The 25094-nt window shown below is 39.7% G+C and overlaps 1 protein-coding gene across 6 annotated transcripts in view; it reads right to left on the bottom strand.

The window, feature by feature from the left end:
• Cox11 (Cytochrome c oxidase copper chaperone COX11) overlaps positions 1-25094 on the bottom strand; it is a 263017-nt gene that overhangs the window by 139736 nt on the left and 98187 nt on the right. For 3 of the 6 annotated variants that reach the window (XM_067110185.1, XM_067110184.1, XM_067110186.1), the window contains one exon: positions 15952-16119. The exons of 1 other annotated variant lie outside the window; for it this stretch is intronic. In XM_067110185.1, the coding sequence (XP_066966286.1) occupies positions 15952-16119 (168 nt within the window). Of the gene's footprint in view, positions 1-2550; positions 2806-5016; positions 5128-15951; positions 16120-25094 lie in introns of all 6 variants that reach the window. 2 more of the 6 variants (XR_010854281.1, XR_010854280.1) reach the window with 2 other exon arrangements.

Genomic DNA, 25094 nt, shown 5'->3' with positions numbered 1-25094 from the left:
CTGATGGTGATGATTGGTCTACAACTTTGGGGCTTTGAGAACTACAAGCAGTCAGCTGTAAAACCACCTGAGGTCATCATCTACCTCATCCCTTTGCCACCACTGACCACACCTCGTTAGCCAATGCAAGAAACTTTTGGGAGTTCCTTGCATACAACACAAACCAGGTTGGCTCCTACCGCCAACAAAAGGTTCCAGTAAGGTCTAGAGCTCCTCTACTATGGTGACTGTAGCCTCCTTTGCCTGAACAAAAGGATAAACAAGATCTGGGGATCTCAAATCTGGCCTGGTTGGGGTGGAGAAACCTTATGAATGCCAGTTCCATAGAAGTTTCTATGGTTCCTGATACTGGGGGACTGATAAGTATGAGAGGGATGGAGCATTCAAGTGGCCTCATGGTAACTCTGGTAGTGGTGGCTTCTAACCTATCAGTATTACATCAGCTGTCTCATGGCTCTTGAAATCTGAGGACAAGAGTAAACTGTATAGAAAAGCATCCCCTCAAAATATCGTGCTTCTTCCTTAGGAACTTATTAGCAAGAAAGTAGGCCACCACTTGGATATTTATGGGTTCCTGTCCCAAAAAAGGCACCAGTTTTCCAGGCTTAGCTAAGTTCTCTGGGTTACATGTGATATCATCAAGGAATCTCCTTGCATACCCATACCAATTCCTGGCAGATGACAGTCATAAGCAAGACCCTTAGGATATGTTTTCTGGAGTCAACTTCTGATAATCGGAGTCAAAAACCACTATGGGTCTAGGCATGGCTATGAAAACATTCCAGGCTAAGGCTCCCATACTATGGCGAACCTGCTGGGCAAATGTGGAAAAGCTAGCCTATATATAATATTGCTTTGATCAGCTGGCATCTGGTAGGAGGAAAATGTGTGGCATCATGTGTGTATCTGGCCCAGACAAAGAGTCTGCCTGCATTCTTCCTCTAAATAGAGTAGATGAGAATAACATCCATAAAAGCTGTGGGTACTTCAAAACACTCTTCAGACTTAAGGTGAGTGTTTGATTTAGCCAATACCATCCAAGATGAGTCATCCACAATAAGCAATTGCACTAAAAGTTATTGAATCAATTGAGATGAAGATTAGCATGATGATGCAACATTATGATTCATATGGAGAAATACATGAAACCCTCAGTGTGACACAAACACAATGCCAAAGCAGAACAGCAAAACCAGTTCTACCTAAGCATGTTTAAAGGTAACCAAAGAATATTTGATAATCAACAGCTCACACTTCCCAAAGGTCCTTCAAGCAATCTTGTCGAAGAGGAATTATTTAATTAATTACTAAATTCTCGAAAAGACTGAGGAAAACACTGCAATATTATCAAAGGTGAGAAGTCTATTTTGTTAGATTGATCAATTACAATCACTGAAGTGCTGTCCAAGAAACTTAAGATTGGTTACTGAAGGTCATTGAAGTGCTGTCCCAGCAAATGAATTGATTCCTTGAAGGCATTAAGGAAATGCACTGAAATACTTCTGAAGAAAAGAACTTTACTTCTTCAGATCACTGAAGCAAAACATTACTAGGTTAACAAAAGTGTAGTAAGGAAGAATACCATTAAAATACAAAATAAGTGTACTGGATGTGGAGAATCTTAGGCAGACTACAATCATAGTGTTACCAATAACTGATTCTCAAGAAACTTGGATTCTGCATAAAAAAAATATATATATATATATATATATATATATATATATATATATATATATATATATATATATATATATATATATATATATATATATATATATATATATATATATATATATATATATATACACATATATATATATATATATATATATATATATATATATATATATATATATATATATATATATATATATATATATATATATATATATATATATATATATATATATATATATATATATATATATATATATATATATATATATATATATATATTAATGAATATGTTCAACCAATGGGTCTTTAATTTCGCAAAGTCTCTCTGATCAACACAACACACAAAAGTAAAAGTAAAATTAGAAGATCTGTATTTGCAAAAGAATGTACTTACAATGAATTTGGTACCAATAATATTTTGGTTTTATGAAATTTAGGCTATTAAGCTAAGCACTAGGGCAACTTCAGCCATTCCTTAAGACAATGAAAAGAGGGAGTTGGAGTGGCTTGATGGAGAGATAAAGCCATCCAGAAAATAAAGATGATACACTAGGATTTAAAGGTGAAACTACAATTGTATTAAGAAGTGATAGCCAGAGAGGTTGGACAGCAAGAATAAAGAAGGGAAATGGGAATGGAGGTAAAATAAAAGGCAAAGTTCAGTGCAGCTAGAGGGTAAAGGGACACTGCAAATGCCCTTTAGTAATGGTTTGCCTACAGTGCATCATGAGGTGCACTGATAGCTCTAACCCGGTATGGGAGTACCATTAACCCTTAAACCAAGGTCTAGAGAATACAAGGTCTTCTCACGGCCGACCCAAAATTGGGATTTAGTGCACAGGTAAAAATCGTGACGTCACACGGTCTACTCACGGTGTTTGGTGATCTCTGGCTGATCAGTCTGTTTACAGACAAACTGTGTGAAGACCTTGCTTCCGCATATTTGATATCGGTATTGTCCATAATAGCGGCTTCAATTTTTTTTTCTTGCTGCAATAGTGATAGCTTAAGCAATATGCCCAACTCTTGTGCGGTATACGGGTGCTTTGAAAATAGGAAAAAAAATAAGGATCTAATTCTTCATAGATTTCCTACAGACGACGACGCAAGGTGGAAGTGGATCCACCTCTGTAAAAGAAAAGATCTTATTAACACTGATATTGCACGAATATGTAACATACACTTTGAAGCCGATGCCTATGAGAGAAATATGATGTATGAACTGCTGGGTAGGCCAGTGCCTAAAAATCAAATGAAAATGAAGACAGGATCAGTTCCAACGCTGCATATGCCCATAACAGAAAACTCCCTTATGTCTAAAGGTAAGGAACTGATAACTCTTATTTTCTTGTAAACTAACGAATTGTGTTTCTTACTGTCCGAAAGGCATTCGATACATTGCCTTTTCATCTTCAAGTAGAGTAATCAACAGCTGGAAAACAAAGGAAGTTTTGAACCACGTGTTTGAACTATACAAAGCCTGTTTAAATCACAAGTGTGACCTTGAAAATTAATTAATAGATTAAAGACCAGTGTATGCCCAATCTATTAGTCAATGCTCTCGTTCCGTCTCTCTCTTTCTTTGTTACTGTGTTTCTCATGTCATATTCAGCTCACATTATATTTGATATGCAACACGTGCACAATTAACAATGGGAAAAACTGTCCCGTATTTTAGCAGGTGTCATTTATTAGTTACATTCTATTTGCTATAAGAAGCTGTACAACTATAATTTTCTGTGGTTGTTAATACTGTAATGCACTTTTGATCTTTAAGCAGATGTGCAGGGTTCCAGTACAAGGGAAATGAGAGCTGAGAAGAGAGGCCAAAAACGACTAGTACACGAAATCCTAGGCCAGGAAAATAAAAGAGCAAGGAGGGTTTTATCGAAAGAGGTCAAGGCATTGTCGACAGTTGAAGAATTACAACGTGAAATTGAACAGCTGAAGAAGGATATGAAGGATATTAAACGGAAGTGGGAAGAAGATTCGGTAAAAAGTGGACACTTGAAAAGGAAAAGTGGGAAGCAAAGGGAGACAGTGGGAAGCAGAGAGAGCCAAATGGTTGGATGATAAAGTTGAGTGGGAAAGAGAAAATATCAATGCATCATAATGCGTTCCATAACAATTTAGCGTTGGCAACTGCTTCTATTAAAGAGAATTTGATGGGATTTTTTTCATCTAATCAAGTAGAATATCTTGTAGCCGGAAAACACATTAATTACTGGAAGGATGATGACTTTAGTAAAGCTCTAACTTTACAAAGTTTGAGTCCCAAAGCGTACAGATTTTTAAGAGAACAGTGGAAATTTCCGTTTCCTTTCCAAGCAACTTTATATCGATGGTCAAGGAAAATAGATGTGGAGCCTGGCATCTTGGAGTCAGTGATTAAATTAATGAAATACAAATCAGAATCAATGAGTGAAAAAGAACGTGTGTGCATAATTTCCTGTGACGAATGTAGCGTCTCAAAAATATGGAGTTATGATAAAGGCACAGACATCTTATATGAACCTAGATCTAAAGTGCAATGTGTGATGGTCAGAGGCCTAACCTCCTCTTGGAAACAACTCGTCTATAATAATTTCGACACAGATATAACTAAAATCCTCCTTTTTGAACTGATTATTAAGATAAGAGAGAGCTGGATTTCCTGTAGTTGGAATGGTTAATGACTTAGGGCCAACAAATATAAGGTTATGGAATACGTTAGGCATTAGCATAGATAACCCATCATTTGTTAATCCTGCGGATAATTGCAGGGAAATACATGTATTTGCCGATGCTCCTCACTTGATAAAACTAATCAGAAACAATTTCTTGGACCATGGATTCATGTTATCAGACGGTAGGATTGCTTGCAGTGAGTCAGTTAGGGAAGTAATTGTGAAAAGTAAGAGTGATCTAATGACAGCTCATAAACTATCTGAAAAACATGTAAGTGTCACAGGTATGGAACGTATGAAAGTGAAATTAGCGGTACAGTTACTCTCCAAAACCACTTACAAAAATCTCAAACACTTCGGAGAAAAAGGTCTGATTATGGATAGGCACTGGGAGAGTACAAGCCAGTTCATTTGCCAAGTTGATAAGTGGTTTGATTTATTCAATTCTAGAGTGCCTTTAGATAGAAAGTCTTCACGGAATGCTTACGGGCTAAACTTAGAAAACCAAAACAAAACGTTGCAAGAGATGATTTGCCTATCCAGAACAATGAAAACTCTGGGAGGCAAAGGACTTTACCCTTTCCAAAAAGGCCTTGTAGTATCTTGCACATCTCTAACGAACTTGCTAGGGATGTTAGGTGAAAAATTTGCAGTATCATACATTTTAACTTACAGGTTGAATCAAGATGGACTGGAGCACTTTTTTGGCTGTATACGGCAAATGGGTGCATGTCATCAACACCCATCACCTGTTGAATTTAAGCACCGAGTTAGAGCCCACCTCCTGGGAAAAGAGAGCATTCTGTTAGGAGCAAAATACAATGTTGAAAATTGTATTAGTGATAATATGACTGAGGCCTCATTTTCCAACGTGATAACTGAAGAACGCACTTCTTACAAGGTTGAAGAAACTTCTCTCCAGAAAGAGTTACGTTTATCGGCAATATTGTTTTGTTTGCCAATGGAGGAACTGCAGAATGACAATGAAGACAAAACTGTTGAAGAAGAAACGTTAGAAGATGCCATGGAGGAAGGAGGCTTGCAATACATGGGTGGTTTTATAGCCCGTAAGTTTCCCGAGTACGATCTTCTAGGAACTAAAGCAACCGAAGGAGATGGCACATGGATTGGCACTATAAGTAGATCAAATGAAAAGCTAATGAAACCTCTACCCAAATTTTTGGATTATTTAAAATCGATGGAAAAGATGTTTATTTGCTATCATGGGGAAAAATACCTAAAATCAGAAAAAGGTACAATAAACGAGTTGAGTGATGTGATAAGCAATTGCATTCCATTACCTTCTGATGTAATTAAATTTTTTGATCGCTGCCATACATTTTTCAGGATTCGTAGATTAAATAGGGACATTAGCTTCTCAAAAAGAGTGGCAAACAAAATGAAAAAGTTGGTAAATTAATTGTTAACTTATGTATTTATGTATTTAAGAGCGTGAGTTGTATTATAATAGTGATAAATGTTAAGTTCCTCATTTTAACTGGATGAATATTAATTATAGAAATGAATATGGTCAACATGTGTTTTATTTTCCTACAAGAATGAATAATAATTTCCAATATTAAAAAGAGACAACAAGGAAACAGGCGAAACGTTTTCCTATTTGCACAGCTTGGGCAGACGAGCTTGGGCACAGGAGAAAGCAAGTAGACCGCGTGACGTCACGTTTCTTAACCACCGTCTCCTCACCCTTCTTAATCCTGCATGTGAGAAGACCTTGTATTCTCTAGACCTTGCCTTAAACGACGAGATGCCGAGTGGACATACCGTACGTCCACTACAAAAAATTTCAACCTTCGGTCAACTTTGACTCGACCGAAAAGGTCGAAAAAGGGATTTTGACGAAGGAAAAATCTATTTCTGGTTGAAGGCCTGTGTCGCTCAGTGAAATGTCCCTATACAGCACACATTTCTAGGTATAAGTATTGCTAGATATACCAGAGAAAAAAGCCAATAGGATGCCAGAGTTACTACCTCTGGTTCGATACATCCTTATAGGATGTCGGTATGTCATCTAGGAGCGAGTGGAGGCCACTACCACAGACACTTAACCCAATAGACTCCTCCTCTCCAAAACCCCTCTGCCTAAGAGGTGCCGATACAACGGTCCCACCACCACTACTACTAATTCTACCCATAATGCACCATCCCAAATAGCACCCAAGCTTTTTGGCTAGTTCAGGGTGGGAAATATAGAGAGGGAAGGGTTCACTGAGCGACACAGGCCTTCACCCAGAAATAGATTTTTCCTTCGTCAAAATCCCTTTTCTGGGCTTGCCCTGTGTCGCTGAGTGAAATAGTAGCAGAGAATGACCAAAGAAGCTTGTAAATTTAAAAGGATTAATTGTATTAAGGAGAAAATAAAAATTTATTTTAAATATGCTTTTTACTAATCCAAAATAGCAAATATAAATATAAATATGTACAAAAGGGCTATAACTGTCTTAATTAATGCAAAAACAATGTAGTTACAATATTAAGATTAATAAGTAAACTAGTAACCATCACCTAGAATAACGAGATTTGGTGAAAACTTAACAACAAAGGTGATAAAACAAAGCCAGGAATGGATTGTGAAGCAACCCAAACTCAGACAACAAGATAGGAAGGACGGGAGTACAAGCGAGGCAGGTAGGTGAGAGGTACCAATTGGTAGGGCAAGTAAAATACAATACAATTACAATTACATATTACAAATAACAAATTACAAATAATAAAATAATATAATATTAGGCTGACTCTGGGGAAACAATGTTCCCTGCAGCGACAGCAGAAAACTTCAGAGCCTCCAAGGATTTAAGGTAGTGACGTTTAAAGACTCTAGGGATTTCCAGCCCGTATATTTTTAATTTCCTCAAAATTCATGTTGGAAATAATTAACTGAGGTGGCTACAGCCCGGATATCATGGACTTGGGGGATTGAATCCGGATTGGCTTGTTTAATAAAATAAAGTATTTGTTGTCTAATGCCATTCAAGGAGATGGTTCCACCATTTTCTCTAACAAAAAGTGGACCTGAAGACCTCTGAGAGGTCTTTTCCAGGTAGGCTTTTAATGTAACCACCGGACATAGAGAGGGATCTTCCAGAAGGGGTATTATCTTCCAGGGAGACCACCTAATTAGAGGGTCTTCATTCTTAGCTAAAAACATTTGATCTGGAGAGAGTAGCACCTCTCCTGATGGGAGGAAATCTACATGATTCGACTCTCTAGAAAGGGCTGATAGTTCAGAGATTCTAGCTCCTGAAGCCAGGCTAATTAAAAACAAAGTTTTTCTAAGAAGAGTCGAATAAGGGCAAGATTCATTATTTGTGTCTGAGGCTAATTTTAAAACATCATTTAAAAACCAAGAAACCGTTTTAGGACGGGTTGTTGGTCTAAGACGGGCACAAGCTTTAGGAATAGATGAAAAATATGAGTCCGTTAGATCAATATTAAATCCCCATAGGAATACTTTCTTTAAGGCAGAGTTTTAATGGTTAGCTGCCAGAATCAAAAAGGGCTTTAAAAATACTAGCTAGTCATAGACCTTTTCAAAAGTTAGGTTTTAGGAAAATGAGATCCGTTAGATCAATTTGTAGTCATTTAGTTGTAGTAATGGTACTAGCTGCCAGACCTTTGTCAAAAAGGGCTTTAAAAAATGAGATCGTAAGATTTTAGTCATAGTTTTGACTATTTCAGAAAGTTAGCAAGTTTTTTAACTGCTGAATCATACTGATGAAGAGTAGACTCTCTCTTATCTGATTCCAAAAACATTGTGTTTTGAGGATCAACATTAGCATTTTTCTGAGCCGTAAACTTCATGAAATCCATAAAGTTAGGGCATTCAGCATTCCTGAGGAAGCTGACACAGTCTGAGTTTGTACTACTTGGGTTAACATTGGATGAGGAATTTGCAAGGCTCTGAGTTTCAGCTCTAACAGAAGGGGAAACCAATTGCTCTTGGCCAGTTGGGGGCTACTAAGGCTATTTGACCTTTGAATGACCTGAGTTTGTGTAAAACTTTCCACAGAAGATTTACTGGAGAAAACAGATAGACTTTCTGCCATCTGTTCCAGTCTATTGACATTGCGTCTGTAGCGTAAGCCTGAGGGTCCAGGTTCGGAGCTATATAACATGGGAGTTTGTGATTTGATTCCGTGGCAAACAGGTCCACCTGAAGCCCTGGAATCTGTTGGCAAATCCAATTGAAGGATTTCTTGTCCAGAGACCATTCCGATTCCAGGGGAGTCGTTCCTGACAGAGAATCTGCAATCACGTTCCTCACTCCTGACAGATGTGTGGCTGACAAGTGCCAATGGTTTTTCATTGCTAATGAAAAGATTGCTATCATTAACATGATTTATGTGACTTGTCTTGGAACCTCCCTGTTCAGACAATGAACTATCACTGCACTGTCCAGAACTAATCTGACATGTATGTTCCTGGCCGGACGTAAGCGTTTCAGAGTCAAGAAAACTGCCATTGCTTCCAGAATGTTTATGTGGAAGTGACGAAAGTGGCTCGACCAGAGTCCTTGAACCTTTTTGTATTGTGAGTAACCCCCCAACCGGTCAGAGATGCGTCCGTGTGGATGATCAGGGCTGGAGGGGGAAATTGTAATGGAATCGATTTGGAAAGACTTTTGGCCGTTGTCCAGGGGCGAAGTCTTTTCTTTAAAATTGGAGGTATGAGGGAGACTTTGTCTCTGAATTTGCAATTGGCTCGGCTCCGCCACACTCGATTTATGTCCTTCAGTTTTGCTTTGAGGAGAAGGTCTGTTACCGACGCAAACTGAAGGGAACCCAGGATTCTTTCTTGAGTGCGAGGAGAGGCTCGTTTGCACTTGAGAAACTGTCTTGTTGCTTTGGCTATCTCTTTGCATTTTGCTGGGAATTGAAAGTTTGTGGTGCTTAAGTCCCACTGAATGCCCAGCCACTGAAATTTGGTTGCCGGGGTTAAGACGAGATTTCTTTGTGTTTATATGAAAACCCAGATACTCTAGGAACTGAATGACTAATTTGGTCGACTTCCGACATTCGGAGTCGCTGGAAGCCCTGATTAGCCAATCGTCCAGATAAGCCACGACCTTGATGCCTTGAGATCTCAGTTCCTGTACCACGGCTTCTCCCAATTTGGTGAAGATCCTGGGCGCTATGTTTAGTCCAAAAGGCATTACTCTGAATGAGTAAGCCTGTCTTCCCAGTCTGAACCCCAGATAAGGGGAGAAGTTTCTTGCTATTGGAACATGATAATAGGCGTCTGTAAGATCTATAGAGGTGGTGACGGCCCCACGGGGAAGTAAGGTCCGTACCTGAGAGACGGTCAACATACGGAACCTGTCACATTGAATGTAAGAGTTTAGAGTTGATAGGTCTAAAATCACTCTTCTCTTGTCTGAGTCTTTCTTTGGCACGCTGAACAAGCGTCCTTGAAATTTTAGATGTCTGACTTTCTTTATTGCCTTCTTTAAAAGAAGGTCTTCTGCATAGTCTAACAGATCCGGTGTTGGAGTCTGATAGAACCTGACAAATGGAGGGGTCCCCCTACCCAACTCCACCCTAGGCCCTTTGAAATAATACTGTGGGCCCATGGACTGAATGTCCAATGGTCCCTGAAGAGGCGCAATCTCCCACCTACCTGGGGATGCTCATTTAGTGGAGGGCTTACTGTCTCTGGCTCCTCTTGAGCCTCTACCTCGAGATTGGAGCCTGGGACCGGGTCTAGATCTGAAGCTTCCCCTACCTCTATTGCCCCTGAACTGGCGGTAGCTCTGAAAAGTCTGAGACTCATAGGTAGGGTTAAAGGCCGGAGAGACATCGGTTGTTGAACCAGCGGGATGGTGAGCTGGTTGGTTCAGTAAAACATAGTGTGGATGTCCTTTGGAGGTGGAAGGCTGGGCAATTTGGCCAACTGGAACTGTCTGAACAATTGTCTGGGTCTGGGGTGCCTTGTAAGGATGGAACCTCCTAGACCTCTTCCTGCCTTTGGGTTGGGGCCTCGAAAACTCTGACGACTTCCTCTTAAAGGGGAGTCCCCAACGGATCCGGAGATTTTGATTGGCCCTTGAGGCCTCACTGATCACTGAGTTGACCATGTCCTCAGGGAAATAGGTTGGTCCCCAGACAGAGGATTTTATGAACTTGTTTGGCTCGTGACGGATGGTAGCGTCAGCCAGAACAAATTTTCGGCAGTTCCTCCTTGCCACTATGAAGTCAAACAAATCACTCTGGAAAGAGGCCAGAAGTGATTTGGTCAGGATCCTGAACAGAGGTTCATCCTTGTATACAGCAGACGTCAACTCCGCCGAGGTGACGGAATTGATAGACCTGCTGAGACGGCACCTAGCCTCATACTCAGCTTTGATCAAGGACTCCGGAAGCCTGGGTAATTGCTCACTGAAAAGATTCGAAGCGCACTCCGAATCTAGCTTACCCACTGTAAAGGTTTCCGGAGCTCCAGTCCAGCATTCCAAGTCTGCTGGGAAGAGAAGAGGTAGGCTCCGTCTCACGAAGCTGTGGCATAGGCTTCTCCTCTGTTCCAGCCTGAAGGGTTAACTCTGCCACTTTAGAGGTGCAGGGAGTTGGGACATCCTCATTTACGGTGAACATCGTAAATTGACCTTTATGAGGGGTCAATCTAGTGTTCAAACACTCCCAGTCAGATAGGATCCTAACCCATGCCGACTGCGCTTGGTCCCTAGGAAAGATCACTGTTTCTTTGGGAACCTTATCTTCCCTTACCAGGGCTTCCTCGGAAAGCCGAGCATACCCGGGAAGGAAAAACAAGATCTGCCTGGGAAGAACTCGTAATCTTCCACAGGGCGGGTGCCACAGCCTTCTATGGTTAATTTACCATTAGCGAAGGGGGCATTAAAAGCGAGACGCCAAGGGTTACAATCCTCATAAGCTGGCAGCTTAGAGGCGTCTGGGATGGCATAGGTCTGTTGCTGAACCGGACCTGAACTAACCAGTCCGGCCAGCGACTCCTCTTGTGTCTTTAATCTCTCCGCCAAGGACTGAACATACTTCCCTGACGACTCAAGGCTTGAGACAAGATCGCGAGACATTGCCTCGAACTGAGAAGAGACCTGTTCAGAAAGCATCCTCATCATTGACTCCGCGAAAGCTTCAGGGTCAAAGTCAGGTTTTTAGACCTGCTCGACTTTGTTCTTGACCCCTTAGAAGGGGAGTAGCTTTCTGGGCGGAAGTCGAAGGTTTGGGAGTCAATGATACCTTGGCGTGGAGCTAGTTACAGATGGGGTTTTCAGGGGTTTAGACAATTTAGGTAAGTCTTCGTCTTCATAGAGGACTTCACCTTGGGGATCACCGACCCGAACGGGTCCCAAGGTGGAGCTCTTAGAGAATCCTTGAAAGGATGAAGACGAAGACGCAGGTGAACTGAAAGACAATGGATTAACTGGTCTACCTGCCTCACTTACATCCCTACCTTCCTCTAGGTCGATGGCCATCGGTTCGACGTCTAGGTTGATGTTGGCCACTTCCTCGGCCACTTCACCGCACAGCTCCTGATCTTCTGGTGAGACCTGGGTCTCAAGCCTAATCTTGTTGATCAGGGGTTCTGCTACTTCGGGGGCTACGGCTGCAGAGGCCCTAGCATTAGGGTATAAGATATTGCAGATATCCTCTGCCAGCACATAAGGACGCCCTGACCAGCGTTGCGACCAAAGCCGCCAACCCAGATCTTCAGTGTCGCCAGAGATGAAGCTTGACGGGACCGAGGGACCTGTTAATCGAATACCATGTCAATAAAAGGGATTGACAAAGATATTAACTTATGTCAAATATAAACAAAACTATTTGAAATAACGTGTTAAATACAATTGAAGGTTAACGTGCGAATCATCAACCACATCTGAATAGAGTCGTAGCACACGTCGCAGCCGTCTGGGTGCCAGGCGAGGTGGTCGTCGACCTCGACTGCACAACCAGCATGCGACCTGCATGCTACATGGCCACAGGGTTGCTGCAAGTAGGCGTTACAGCCTGGTTCCTGGCAATGCACCACCTACAATAAAAATTGATACATGAGTATCTAAAATAGGTGGCGGAACAGCTAAACTAGTAAAACTTAAAGTAAAAATATTCTTCTCACGCCGGAGTTGAGAACTGTGGATCTGGCGGAACTCTCCAATGGAATCCTAAACAGGTGGGCCAAACCTGAGTCAGATCACGCGGAAAGCAATTCGGTGACGCCTGGCGTCACGAAAATTAACCATACACACAGAAATCAACAACCAGGGAGGACTAGTCGCCGGAGCGAAGGTTCGGGATGAATCACCGAACACCGATCACAGAAACTACAGAAATAATAATAACAGTAATATAAACAATATTCATTCCGGCTCCTCTACAATTCCGCCGTAAACAAAGCAACGATGCTCAAGCAAAAGTCTTATTAAGAACTAAAGCGAGCTAATGATAGCTGCCGGAACGAGTCCGGATGACGGAACGGTGGGGAAGCAGGAGCAGAAAACAAAATTACAATTACTACTAACAAAATTCATCACAGTTCCTCTCCAATTCCGCCGTAAACAAAAGGCAACGACGCTCAAGCTAAAGTTTCTACTAGAAGCTAAAGCGAGCTAACGATAGCCGCCGGAACAAGTCCGGATGGCGGAACGGGGAAGAAGCGGGAGTGAAGCATGGCGACAACAACAGGTCAGGTGCCTAGGCACCTTCCACGAAGTGTCATCTCAACCGAAGGGGCAAATGAGCTAAGCTCTAAAATGCCCCAAAGGGAGAGCCAAGACAATAGAGACTGATATAAAGGGGGGTGAGAAAATAAGGCGAAAATAATAAACATTGTTTCTATCGCCTAGCCTAACCTCCTGAAGACATCTCCTGGATATGTAGGCTAGGACTCGCCAAAATAACGAACGAGAAAGAACGCTAGTGCCAAACCCCACCTTCCGAGATTGAAGAATCAACTGGTCAGGGAGGAAGGGCCTGCACTCAAACTCGAACGAAGGCCACCCAAGAAAACCGTACCTACTCAGGCCTATAAGCCAAAGAAGGAAGGAAGACTGGGGCCAACTTAGCCTACCTTCCAAGAATCAGCAAAGCCAAACTGGTCAGGTAGGCTAACAAACACCACCCAAAACAGACTCAAGAACTGATACATAATTAAATGAAATGGTATAATAACACATTTAACAAATGTACCAAACGTAAGGCATATAAAGGGAAGCTAGGCTAGGCCCAACTTTCAACTTCTAAGATATAATAATAATAGCCGATCGCGTCAGATCGAGCAAAAATTGAAACTATCATTAAAAGAACGTAGTAATTTAATATTCAATCGTCTTGGACGAAAGAAGGCATTCAGATAATAAGGCTGTGGGTAGCCGCCACGAACGAACACAAAATGGCGGCATTCAGCCGATCAGGCGTAAATAATAAACGGGACTTATATAACCCGTTCGAGTCCCAAAACATTCAAAATTGAACACTCAACTTGGAAGAAGATGCGCCTTGATCAACTGAAGCCATCAGGTAGAGTGAAATAATCCGTAAAGGAAAATAAAGATGCAAATCTAGCACCACAAAAAATCAACGTGTTGTTTATAGAGCGTGCTATAAGCGGATGGTGTATTATGGGTAGAATTAGTAGTAGCGGTGGTGGGACCGTTGTATCGGCACCTCTTAGGCAGAGGGGTTTTGGAGAGGAGGAGTCTATTGGGTTAAGTGTCTGTGGTAGTGGCCTCCACTCGCTCCTAGATGACATACCGACATCCTATAAGGATGTATCGAACCAGAGGTAGTAACTCTGGCATCCTATTGGCTTTTTTCTCTGGTATATCTAGCAATACTTATACCTAGAAATGTGTGCTGTATAGAGACATTTCACTCAGCGACACAGGGCAAGCCCAGAAAATGCAATTGTAAGCTAAAACTCTTACATTCTAGTAATATTCAATCATTTACCTTCATTTTGCAATAAATTGGAAGTCTCTAGCACAATATTTCGATTTATGGTGAATTTTTAAAAAAAACTTTTTCCTTACGTCCGCGCGGTAACTCGGCCAAAAATTTCAGAAATTCTTTCGTAATTTTGTCGTCATTTTTGCACCTTTTATATTAGCCGTTACATAAAGTTTTATATATGAAAATGTGTGCAATTTTATGTAAAATAAAACAAAAAACAACCCATGGTTGTAGCTTTTATCACTTTTGAAATATTTTCATATAAATCACGATAAGTGCCAAAATTTCAACCTTCGGTCAACTTTGACGCGACCGAAATGGTAAAAAAACCCAATTGTAAGCTAAAACTCTTACATTCTAGTAATATTCAATCATTTACCTTCATTCTGCAATAAATTGGAAGTCTCTAGCACAATATTTCGATTTATGGTGAATTTTTGAAAAAAACTTTTTCCTTATGTCCGCACGTGGTAACTCGGCCAAACATCTCAGAAATTGGTTCGTCACTTTGTCGTAATGTTTGCACTGCTTTTATCAGTTTTGAAATATTTTCATATAAATCACGATGTGCCAAAATTTCAACCTTTGGTCAAATTTGACTCAACTGAAATGGTCGAAAAACGCAACTGTAAGCTAAACCTCTTACATTCTAGTAATATTCTATCATTTACCTTCATTTTGCAACAAACTGGAAGTCTCTAGCACAATATTTTGATTTATGGTGAATTTTTGAAAGAAACTTTTTCCTTACGTCTGCGCGGTAACTCGGCCAAAAATCTCAGAAATTCTATCGTCACTTTGTCGTAATGTTTGCACCGTTTTTCTAATAGCTGTTACATAAAGTTTTATATATGAAAATGTGCACAATTTCATGTAGAATACAACACAAAATAACTCATGGTTGTAGCTTTTATCAGTTTTGACATATTTTCACATAAATCACGATAAATAGAAAAAATTCTACCTTCGGTCAACTTTAACTCAACCGAAATGGTCGAAAACTGCAATTGTAAGCTAAAACACTTACAGTCTAGTAATATTCAATCAATTACCTTCACTTTGCAACAAACGGGAAGTCTCTAGCACAATATTTCGATTTATGGTGAATTTTTGAAACTTTTTTTTTACGTTGGCTAGTTACAAATTCATGCATCATTTTGTGATAATATTTTCTCTGTGTTGCTTTGATCATTTTACAATTTGTTATATACCAAAATCATCGCAATTAAGTGTACAATACAAAGAAAAAAAATAACTCATTAGCTCTAACCGTTTTGCTCACAGCACGATTTGTATACAATTATATATGACATTTTTTTTTTGCGCTGTCATATATATTTCAATATTTATATATGATATTTTTTTTTATTTCTGATGGCTGCATACTAAACTTCAGGCAATGACAAAAAAAGGAGCCAAAAATGAACTCTTAATCTTAAAAACTAAGCATGCTGTGATTTTTGAAAAAAACTTTTTTTCTGCTTCGGCGCTAACTCATGAACGCCGCTGGCATACAGCAGACACTTTTGTAAATAGAGGCTCAGCGTTTAAGGGTTAATGTCTCTAAGTCTCTGAAATATAGTCACTATCAATTCTCCAAGTCAAAAAATTTCTGAATAGAGTAATGGCAGTTTTGCACACAATTGCACAACATGGCAACTTACTTCTTCATGTGGGTTGAGCAGTTGCTCTTCAAAGCAAAAACACTGAATCTTGTTAAAATACTGTCCAGCATCAAAAGGAATGACATTATATGTTGAAACCCCAATCACTGGCCGATCAGTAGGATTGCGCGCTGTGTAAAAAGCTAAAGCAGTTTCTCCTGGTAATACCTGTTAAGAGAAAGTTAATTTTTATTTATTCCACAAATTCAGTTAAACTACCTGAAAATACTTTTTTTTATTCCAAATTCAAACATTGTTATAAAATTTAAGTAACATACTGAGAGAGAGAGAGAGAGAGAGAGAGATTTTTTTTTTTACACTGATGACTCTTCACATGTGCCAGCAATCTTTCCAGGCACGTTTAAAAGGAAAATCCAGCTCACTGCCAGCACACCCAAGAAGGAAATGGTCATATCAAGTTTGTCTATTGGTCTAAACATGCCTGTTGACTTTTTTCTTTCATTGTTACAGCCTATATTATCCAACATGCCCTTATCTTGGTGGTTATAATTTAGCTTTGCTGGGCAAGTGTATTATGTGTCTCTAAATTGAACTTCCTCATTAGTTTCTTTTGTTCTTGATGCTATTCTGTTTGTCTACTATTTATTAAAAAATCTTCTCATCATTTTCTGTATATTTTTGTCAAAATGATCAAGGATAACTTATATGCTCATTAATGTTTTTCTTGGGGAAGTTCACTGACCTTTGCTATGCTTACTCCATTTTTTACTTATGCTCATGTCGGTTATCAAAAATTGTAATTTTTTGCATATTCATAAGTGTTTATGATTTTCCTTTCCTGGAATAACTTTTAATTAGTAAAAGTTCAAGGTCTTGGCTTATTAGAGTCATTATTACATAATGGATTTATTATTATCATAAGCAAGAGTTTTCTGATCTGCTTAATTCAATTTTTTTTTGTGACAATTGTGATACAATATTTGTTTTCCAGACATTAAGTTAGTCAGAGATTACACTCCTCTTAAACTGATCTGTTATACATTAGTTAAATAACTGATTTCTTTCATATCTAATTTTCATAATGGCTTAGCATGTATGCATCCCTATCTTTAGCAGTTAATGCAGTAATTACATGTCTACGCTAGTGTAGAGAAGCTTATTTACTTTACAATACACACCCATGCACCATTCACTGTCTGAGCAAGTAGTAAAGACTTGAAAAAAATTCACCATTCTGTACATAATACACTTCTATAAAATTGGTGGAATGACCTGAGGAAACTTTACTGTCAGTTTATCATGCACTTAGAAGTTTCTTATAGAAAATTTTGAAATTTTATTTTTCAAATTAAGTTAGGAACATAAAAAAATTTACAGCATTTTCTATGTCTCCTTTTATTTCATTTAAAATGACAGTTCTTACTCAGCCTATTTACACCTAAACTAAAAGAATTAAATTTTCATTTGTTCTGAACTCCATATTATTTTCATTCTTTGAAAAGGAAAAAATGCTGTATCTTTTTTTACCTTTCCCAATCAACCTCATTAATATGACTAAAAGGAAGGTATTCAGCCTTTGTTTGTGGGTGGGGTTTTAGGGGTGAAGGCTTCAGAACTTGCCTCCACTGTTTCAAGATTAAAAAAAAAAAAAGGCTGGGGTAAAATGGTATCTAGATACATATTATGAATGAAAAAAAAAATTGAAGGGAATACCTGATGTTCTGAGTTCATTATATGGTTAAGAACTTCTTTTACATATTTGACTGTAAGTTCACAAATAATAAACTTTGAAAACAAAATTCTATTTTCTAGCTTTCTTGTTTCTTAATCCAAAATTCCACATCAGAAATGCCTTCAGCAAACAACAAAATTGTATGCATCCATTTTTCCCAATTCAATCCTCCACTTCAATTTTACAATATTTGGATGAAATAAGGCTTTTAAAGTCACATCAGAGGAATGATTAGGCATCTCTCTTTTTCATGTGCAATTATTTGCTAATTTTTTATTGCGTAGTCACTTGTTTCATCCTCAAGGAGTTACCTTCCATGGGTCCGCCAGAGCTCCATGGTGACCAAACTAATACCAGAGAATTCTCTTTCAGTTGGTCTCATGGCCAGGTACTGTGTCGTAATGATAAACACTATAACACGTGAAGGAGTAAGTAATGGACTCAAAAGACAAGAGGGCTCTTTCCCTTATTTTACAGTGAAGCTGTACCCTAGTTCTTTCCTTAGCCAAAACCTGCAAGAAGAGGAAGTGATTAATGTGCATGCACAGTCCACCATACTTTCAACAAGGGACTGGCATGGAAGGACAACCAAGAAAAAATTACTTTCCTCGGTCACTTTGGATCTGTTTCATTTGTCAGTGCTCCATAATTCATAATGGAATCACCTAATGAAGCAAATTAAGCACCTAGTTCTAAGTTCCAATTAAAGTTTTAGTTTTTAATTTTTTGGAATTGGTAGTTAAATTGTGTGAAAGCCGAAAACCTGGATTTTCTTGCTAACACATGGCCGGCGCTTAGTCATAATCGCTGATTGTTAGTTGTGAAAAGTTCAAATTATTTTTAAAATTTGTCATTTCAATTTGATGTTTTAACTAAAAGAAATGTTCCACAATTTATCAATAATATAGAAAATCTTTTCAGATTTTACAATGTCTACAATACTCTAGGCAGTAGCCTAGATCAGATTGAGAATAATTTAGACTGGATAAATATCAGATGTTGTCTATAGCCTGTAACCTATGATCACATATCCTTAAGTGTGAATTAAATAATATAGATTAGGTAGTAATCTATATTAAGAGTAACTTTTTAAGAAATATCCTATTATGGGCCTACATAGTGGCTTAACTTAGGCCAAGGACACTGGGATTTTATACTAATTTGGTCAAAATAAAACAGTAGCCTGGAGCCTGTACATTTAAGCATGATCTAAATAATCTGGATTAGGTAGTACCTTACATTAAGTTAAGTGATAACCTTTTATGAACATCCCATTACTGGATTAAGCATTAAGCATTAGCCTAGACCAGGTAGCCTAGGACTAGATAAAAAATTAATCCTAGCTAGATTAAGGCTACATACTAGGGTAAATTTGTTTTATGTAAACCATACCTGTAAGTGTGAGTTAAATAACCTGGATTAGGCAGTAGCCTAGATCAGAGTGAGAAAGAACCATTTGAGAAAGATCCTATCATGGCCTAAGTAGTATCCTAGACCACATGGCCTGGGATTAGGTAAAAATGATAATCTGGGCGACACAAAATGGTAGCCTAGCTATAAGGTTACATACTAGTGAATTTCTGTTTTATATAAGCAATAACTTACACTAGGTTAAGTGAGAACATTTTAAGAAATATCCTACTCCTGGCCTAACAGTTTCATATAAACAGTAACCTAGGCTAAATTAAATGTAACCTAGTTTTTACATCTCAGTAGCCTATCTGTAAGGCCACATATTAGTGGAGTCTTATGTAGCCTGTATCCTTAAAGGTGATACAAACCTAGACCAGCCAGTTGCCTAACTAGATTAACTGGGAATCCCTTTAGGGAATATCATATTATTAGCCTAAACAGTAGTTGAAATTAAATAAAACAGTGGCCAAATATCAGATAAAGGTGTAACCTTGGCCAGATTAAATAGTAAACTAGATTACATGAGGCTTTTTTCCCATGTAGTTTATATCCTTAAGTGTGATTTAAATAAGCCCAGACTAAGGCAGTGGCCTTGAATAGGTTAAGTGAGAACCCACTATTCTTAGCCTAATGTAGATTATGCTAGAAACATTAATCTAAGCCATATCAAACAGTAGCCTGGGTTAGATAAACAAATTAGTTTATAGCAATTAGCCTAAATGGCATGACATTCAAAATACTAAATTTCACATAGCCCTTGCAAAGGCCTAACAGTGTATAGTAATACAGCTATATACACTAGTGTCAAAATTAACCAAAATCTTAGTGTGTTTAAGCTAATATAGATAAATATAGATATTCAACACATAACAATTTGGTAAATAAAATATTACAGCTACACACTTGTAATCAAGTTAGCCTGTAATATCGATTATACTATCTACATAAGGATTACAGACAATTAGTACTAACTAGTCTCTAATAAAAACTTGTTTTATATCACTACAGGGCAGCCATTACCAAAGACCCTCAGCTCAAGTGTTCCGCAACAAACTGCTCAGTTTGTTTTTTGCCAGTGGGTATGGCCCATACCACCTGCCATGATCATAGTCCTTGCAAAAAACAAGGAAAATTTGGGTGGACACCAGGTACATACAAAATTTGTACTGCAGTATGCTCCTGGCAGCAAGTTTGAAGGAAGAAATTGCTCATTTTACACTGTCTTGATGGGCCCTAGGGTTTAATAGGGGTGAGGAAGGGGGAGATGATATCTTTCTGGCAGAACTCCGGCAACTGATATTTAACCCTTTTTCAGAACAAGATCTACGTTTGGGCCAAAATCCAGTATCATCAGTCCCCATTACCTCCTAGGTTACCAGAGCGGAAGAAGTGCAGGAATCTTTACATGGGGGTGACATCCCTACTAATGAACATGAAGTGGACATTGCCACTGAAACGGCCCTGCAGAACCCAGAAGGTTCAAGGACAAATTTCAGCTAATTATGGGAGAAACTTTACAGAAGGAAACCTATCCCCTATGCAGCTATTGGGTGCTGAAGAGGATCTTTCCCTCAAAAGGGATACTAGGGTCCACCTAATCCCGACTGAAATGACTACATTCTTGGAGGGGTATAGTAACTCACCCAGGACTTCTGCCCCTTAGTTAACAGGCAGTTATAGTTCAGTTGTTGAAGCTGTCAGATTGCGCAAGCTCCCCCAAAAGGGATACATACACAGTTTGTGAAATTTGATAAATTCCGTATGGAATTATGAGTAACATCAAAGATGTCCCTGCCACAGAACGGCAATATATAAGGTATATGATACATGATTCTAAAGAGGAAATTGGGTTAGTCCTGTACAACCCAAGGTGTAAAAGTACTGCATCCTGTAACTGAAAAGTGAGAGTGGATACAGACTTTGCCCAAACAAGGTCTGACGCTACAATTCTGACTGGAAATAACAAAATGGCCAGTTCTGACTACAAAACTTTAGATCAAAAGATAATAGGGGCTCCAATATTCACCCCTGACGGTACTGATAATCCTTGGCGAAATACCTCCATGTGCATTTTCTCTCCCGATGGTATCTAAATAATGAGAGAAAAACCATGATTGAAGTTCTAAATGTAGAATTTAGAGACAGCAGCATTCACTAATATAGAATGGCACCTGCTACCACCTGCTAGGAAACATTGAGAAATCACTAAAAGAAATGGTTCTCCTACCTGTGTCTATAGAATTAAAAGCTATAGAAGACACCCTTTACCAGGTCAATGGAAAATGGATCTCTACTGCTATTTTGGATAAGACCCCAATTGCTCGCCGAGTACTAGCTCCAACCTGCTGTTCCTTCACTGTGAAGGCAGATTTTCAAAATTTTGTAGTGACTACAAAATGAGACAATGGCAGAATTACAGCCATTTGCCATAGTCATCCCAGTCTTACATAATTCCACCAAGGAATGGGCAACGCTTGAACTCCCTTTTGAAAGGAAAAGGCTCCCCTAGATATTGCTACTCAACAGTTTGGGACCCCTATGAGAAGAATCTCGGAGGGGACAGCCTCAGCAGAATTTCATGCTAGGATCTGCCTCCTTAGTATTGTAATATCTACCATCTTGCTGGAAGTTGCCACCAAAAGGCTTCCAGAAGATTCCAGAACAATTTTTACTGTTATGGCCTAAGGTCTGAGAACCCTATGGGAAGCACTCTATGAATTTCTAGAATGGTGCACAAAAGCGCGAATGAAAACCTTGGAGGGCTCCAACAAGTCACTCCCCAGTGTGACTTCATTATTATATTCTAACGCTTTCTGTAAGGACCTGTTTGAGGAGTCTGTTGTGGCTCAACTTAATGAGCAAGCCCACCAACAGCATTGTACAGTGCACGCTCTTCTGGGAAAAGGGGAACTCAGGAAACAAAAAACATGAAACTTCCCTTTACCAAACCCAAAAAAGGCCTGCTATGAACAAAAATCATATAAGCCTTCAGTCACCCCCAAAAGTTTTCCTCAAAAACTGGTAAGTGGTCAGAAGGGACAACTCCCTACAAAGGGACAACAGCAACAGCAAAGACATCCCTTGCACAGGGTCCAAAGAAACTCCTACTGGGGAAAAGGAAAAGCAACACCTGGGATGCCTATCAAGGGCAAAGGCAGCAGAAGAGGTGGACCCCAATAGGAATTGTATGGTTGGGGGTCGGCTTTGACGACACCACAGGCAATGCAAATCTTCCCCTTGGAGACACAGCATTATTTTCAATGGGCCTGGATGGAAATTGTCTCATCACCCCCGCCCCCTTTAAAGGGGTTCCTCCAAAAACCAGACCCCTCTCTGGAAGATTATGTGCAGAAGGCCCTGTTTAAGGGGGCCATAAAGAAACATGCGTATATTCGCCACCAAGCACATCTCTTTAGTGTCCCCAAAAAGGATTCCTCCAAACAAAGAGTGATCCTTGACCTATCAACATTGAATAAGTACACTGTTTGCCAAAAGTTTTGGATGACTACCATTGGCCAAGTGTGTTCAATCATTCCACAAGGGATCAGGACAGTTTCTATAGATCTGAAATACGCAAACTGGCATGTCCCTATCGCCATTCCCTTCTGCCCCTTCCTAGGGTTCAGGATAGGGAAAGATAAGTACAGGTTCAAAGTCATGCCCTTTGGGCTGAACATTGCCCCAAGAATTTTTACAAAATTAGCAACAGTAGTCATTTGAGAACTCAGACAAGAAGGATTTCAACTAACAGCCTACCTAGATGATTGGTTAATCTGGGGGCCCAGCAGAAAAGAGTGCTTGAGAAACCTAAGAGCAGTGGTCAACAGACTCTAGTCAAAAAGTTTTCTAATAAATTGGAAATAATCCCGTCTCATGCCCAGCAGATGGTTTCAGTGGCTGGGACTGTGCTGGGATACTCTTCATGGCCAGTTGTCTCTCCCCATCAATACTCAAAACAAAATAAGGAAAGACCTCAAAACGTTCCTTGCACAGCCCAGAGTTTCCAGACGGCAATTAGATCTAATACTTAGAGTGCAGCTAAAAAAATGTGAACAAATTCTGGCTATCGTATGCAAGAAAAAACATGAGAGACAACCTCATCAAAAGAATAAAAAAGTTGGAGTTACTTCAGCCTTGGACCCGGAAGGAGTCTCAGGCAAAACAGGCCATCCTGACTCCTCTGCCTGTACAAGTGACAACACAAAGATTTCTGCCTTGTTGACAGGTTGAGGAGGACATTATGAGGATTGTCAGGTAGCAAGGAGGTGGTCAGCTACTCTGAGGAATTGTCATATCAATTTCCTGGAGTTGATGGCTGTCTTTTTCTCTCAAAAAAAAAAACCAAACCTCCAAAAGAGACACATTCTGTTGGTTCTAGACAGCACGACTGCAATGTCCTACATCAAGAGGTTGGGATCATGTTCACCTCCTCTCAATATGGTAATATTAGCTAGCCATCCTTCGGATGGCACAAGCAAGGAAGTGGCACTTGATTACAATTTACCTCACATGGTCTCTCAGTGCAATATCAAGGACAACAACAGCCTCAACATAGTGGATGTTGGGCAACCGCTCTTCAAAAAATAGCCAGCATGCTTCCACAACCGGAAGTGGATCTGTTTGCCACATACAAGAATCACAAACTTCCAGTGTATGTGTCTCCGAACATGGACAATCAAGCAACAGCAAGATATGCCTTCCTACAAGACTGGAACAAATGGAAGACATTATACCTTTTTCCTCCATTGTCCCACATTTTGAAGGTTTTGAGCAAGCTTCTAATCTTCAAAGAACAGCTTACTTTAGAGTCCCAAATTGGCCACACAGGCATTGGTTCCTATTACTCCAACAACGGGCAAAAATATCAATTCCACTTCCATCCGCTGTTCTATCCCGGACAATAGGAGGGAAAGTCGACTGCGCATCCCCCTTCCTGAGCCGAGACCTTCAACCTTCACGTGTGGATTTTTCAAGTAGTGTATACCAAGAAAATTACTCACCCAACATCATCTATCCAACAATACCAGTCTGTGTGGATGATATGGTTAGATTATATCCATGCTGAGAGCCCAGTTGGGATTTCTATAGAAACTTCTAAATTTTCTTGTAACCTTTCTGAAGACAAATGCCTTGCTGTTACAACAACCATGGCATACAAGGCAGCAATAACGGAACCCTTACTTTATGGATTCGGGACTGACTCCAGTGTAGAAGTTATCACTTCCCTTCTCCAGTCTTCTGCACTACAAAGACCAGCTCCCGAAAGGCTTCCAATTACTTGGTCCTTGAATAAGGTGCTTAGACTTCTGTCAACCCCTCAATTCAGCAGACCCAATACAACCACAACTCACATGCAGCAAATGGTGATCTTCTTGACTGCTTTAGCATCAGGAGCTCGTCTTAGTGAACTGGGCTCTCTTAGATGGGGACGATACATCAGGCAAACAGCTGACCATCAGTTATTTTTGTCCCCAGGGCCATCATTCTTTGCCAAGAATGAGAATCCTTTAAAAAGGAAGCCTATTTTGATAAGAAATCTCAATTTAGCAGACAAGACATTATGCCCAGTCCAAGCACTTAAGGTTTACCTAGAAGTCAAGGCAAACATCCCAGGGGGTCCTATTTTCCTACACTCTAGCACAAACAAACCACTTTCTCTACTAGGGCTCAGAATAATTTTAATGTCTCTCATTAAAAAGGCAAATCCACGCTCCTTTCCTAGGTAACATGATATTAGGAAAGTAGGATGTCGTTGGCCTTCTTCAGAAATGTCTCTTTCGAAGAAGCCTCCAAATGTACAGGGTGGTCATCAGAGACAGTATTCTTAAAACATTACTGCCACGAACTCAAACAAATTCGACTACACTGTATCAGTAGGTGGTATGGTTAGTCCTGACCCCATAGGCACTGGTGTTAGACAAATTAGGTAGGGAGAATAGAGAGAGAGAGAGAGAACAATGATAACGCCTGGGTTGTTTTCGCTTGAGAGGCTAAGAAGGGCTGACTGAAATAAACCATCTTCCACGAACTCAAAACA

The sequence above is a fragment of the Macrobrachium rosenbergii genome, chromosome 10 (assembly GCF_040412425.1).
Source record: "Macrobrachium rosenbergii isolate ZJJX-2024 chromosome 10, ASM4041242v1, whole genome shotgun sequence".
Taxonomy (NCBI): Eukaryota; Metazoa; Arthropoda; class Malacostraca; order Decapoda; family Palaemonidae; genus Macrobrachium; species Macrobrachium rosenbergii.
This window is presented reverse-complemented; position numbering and strand designations above follow the sequence as displayed.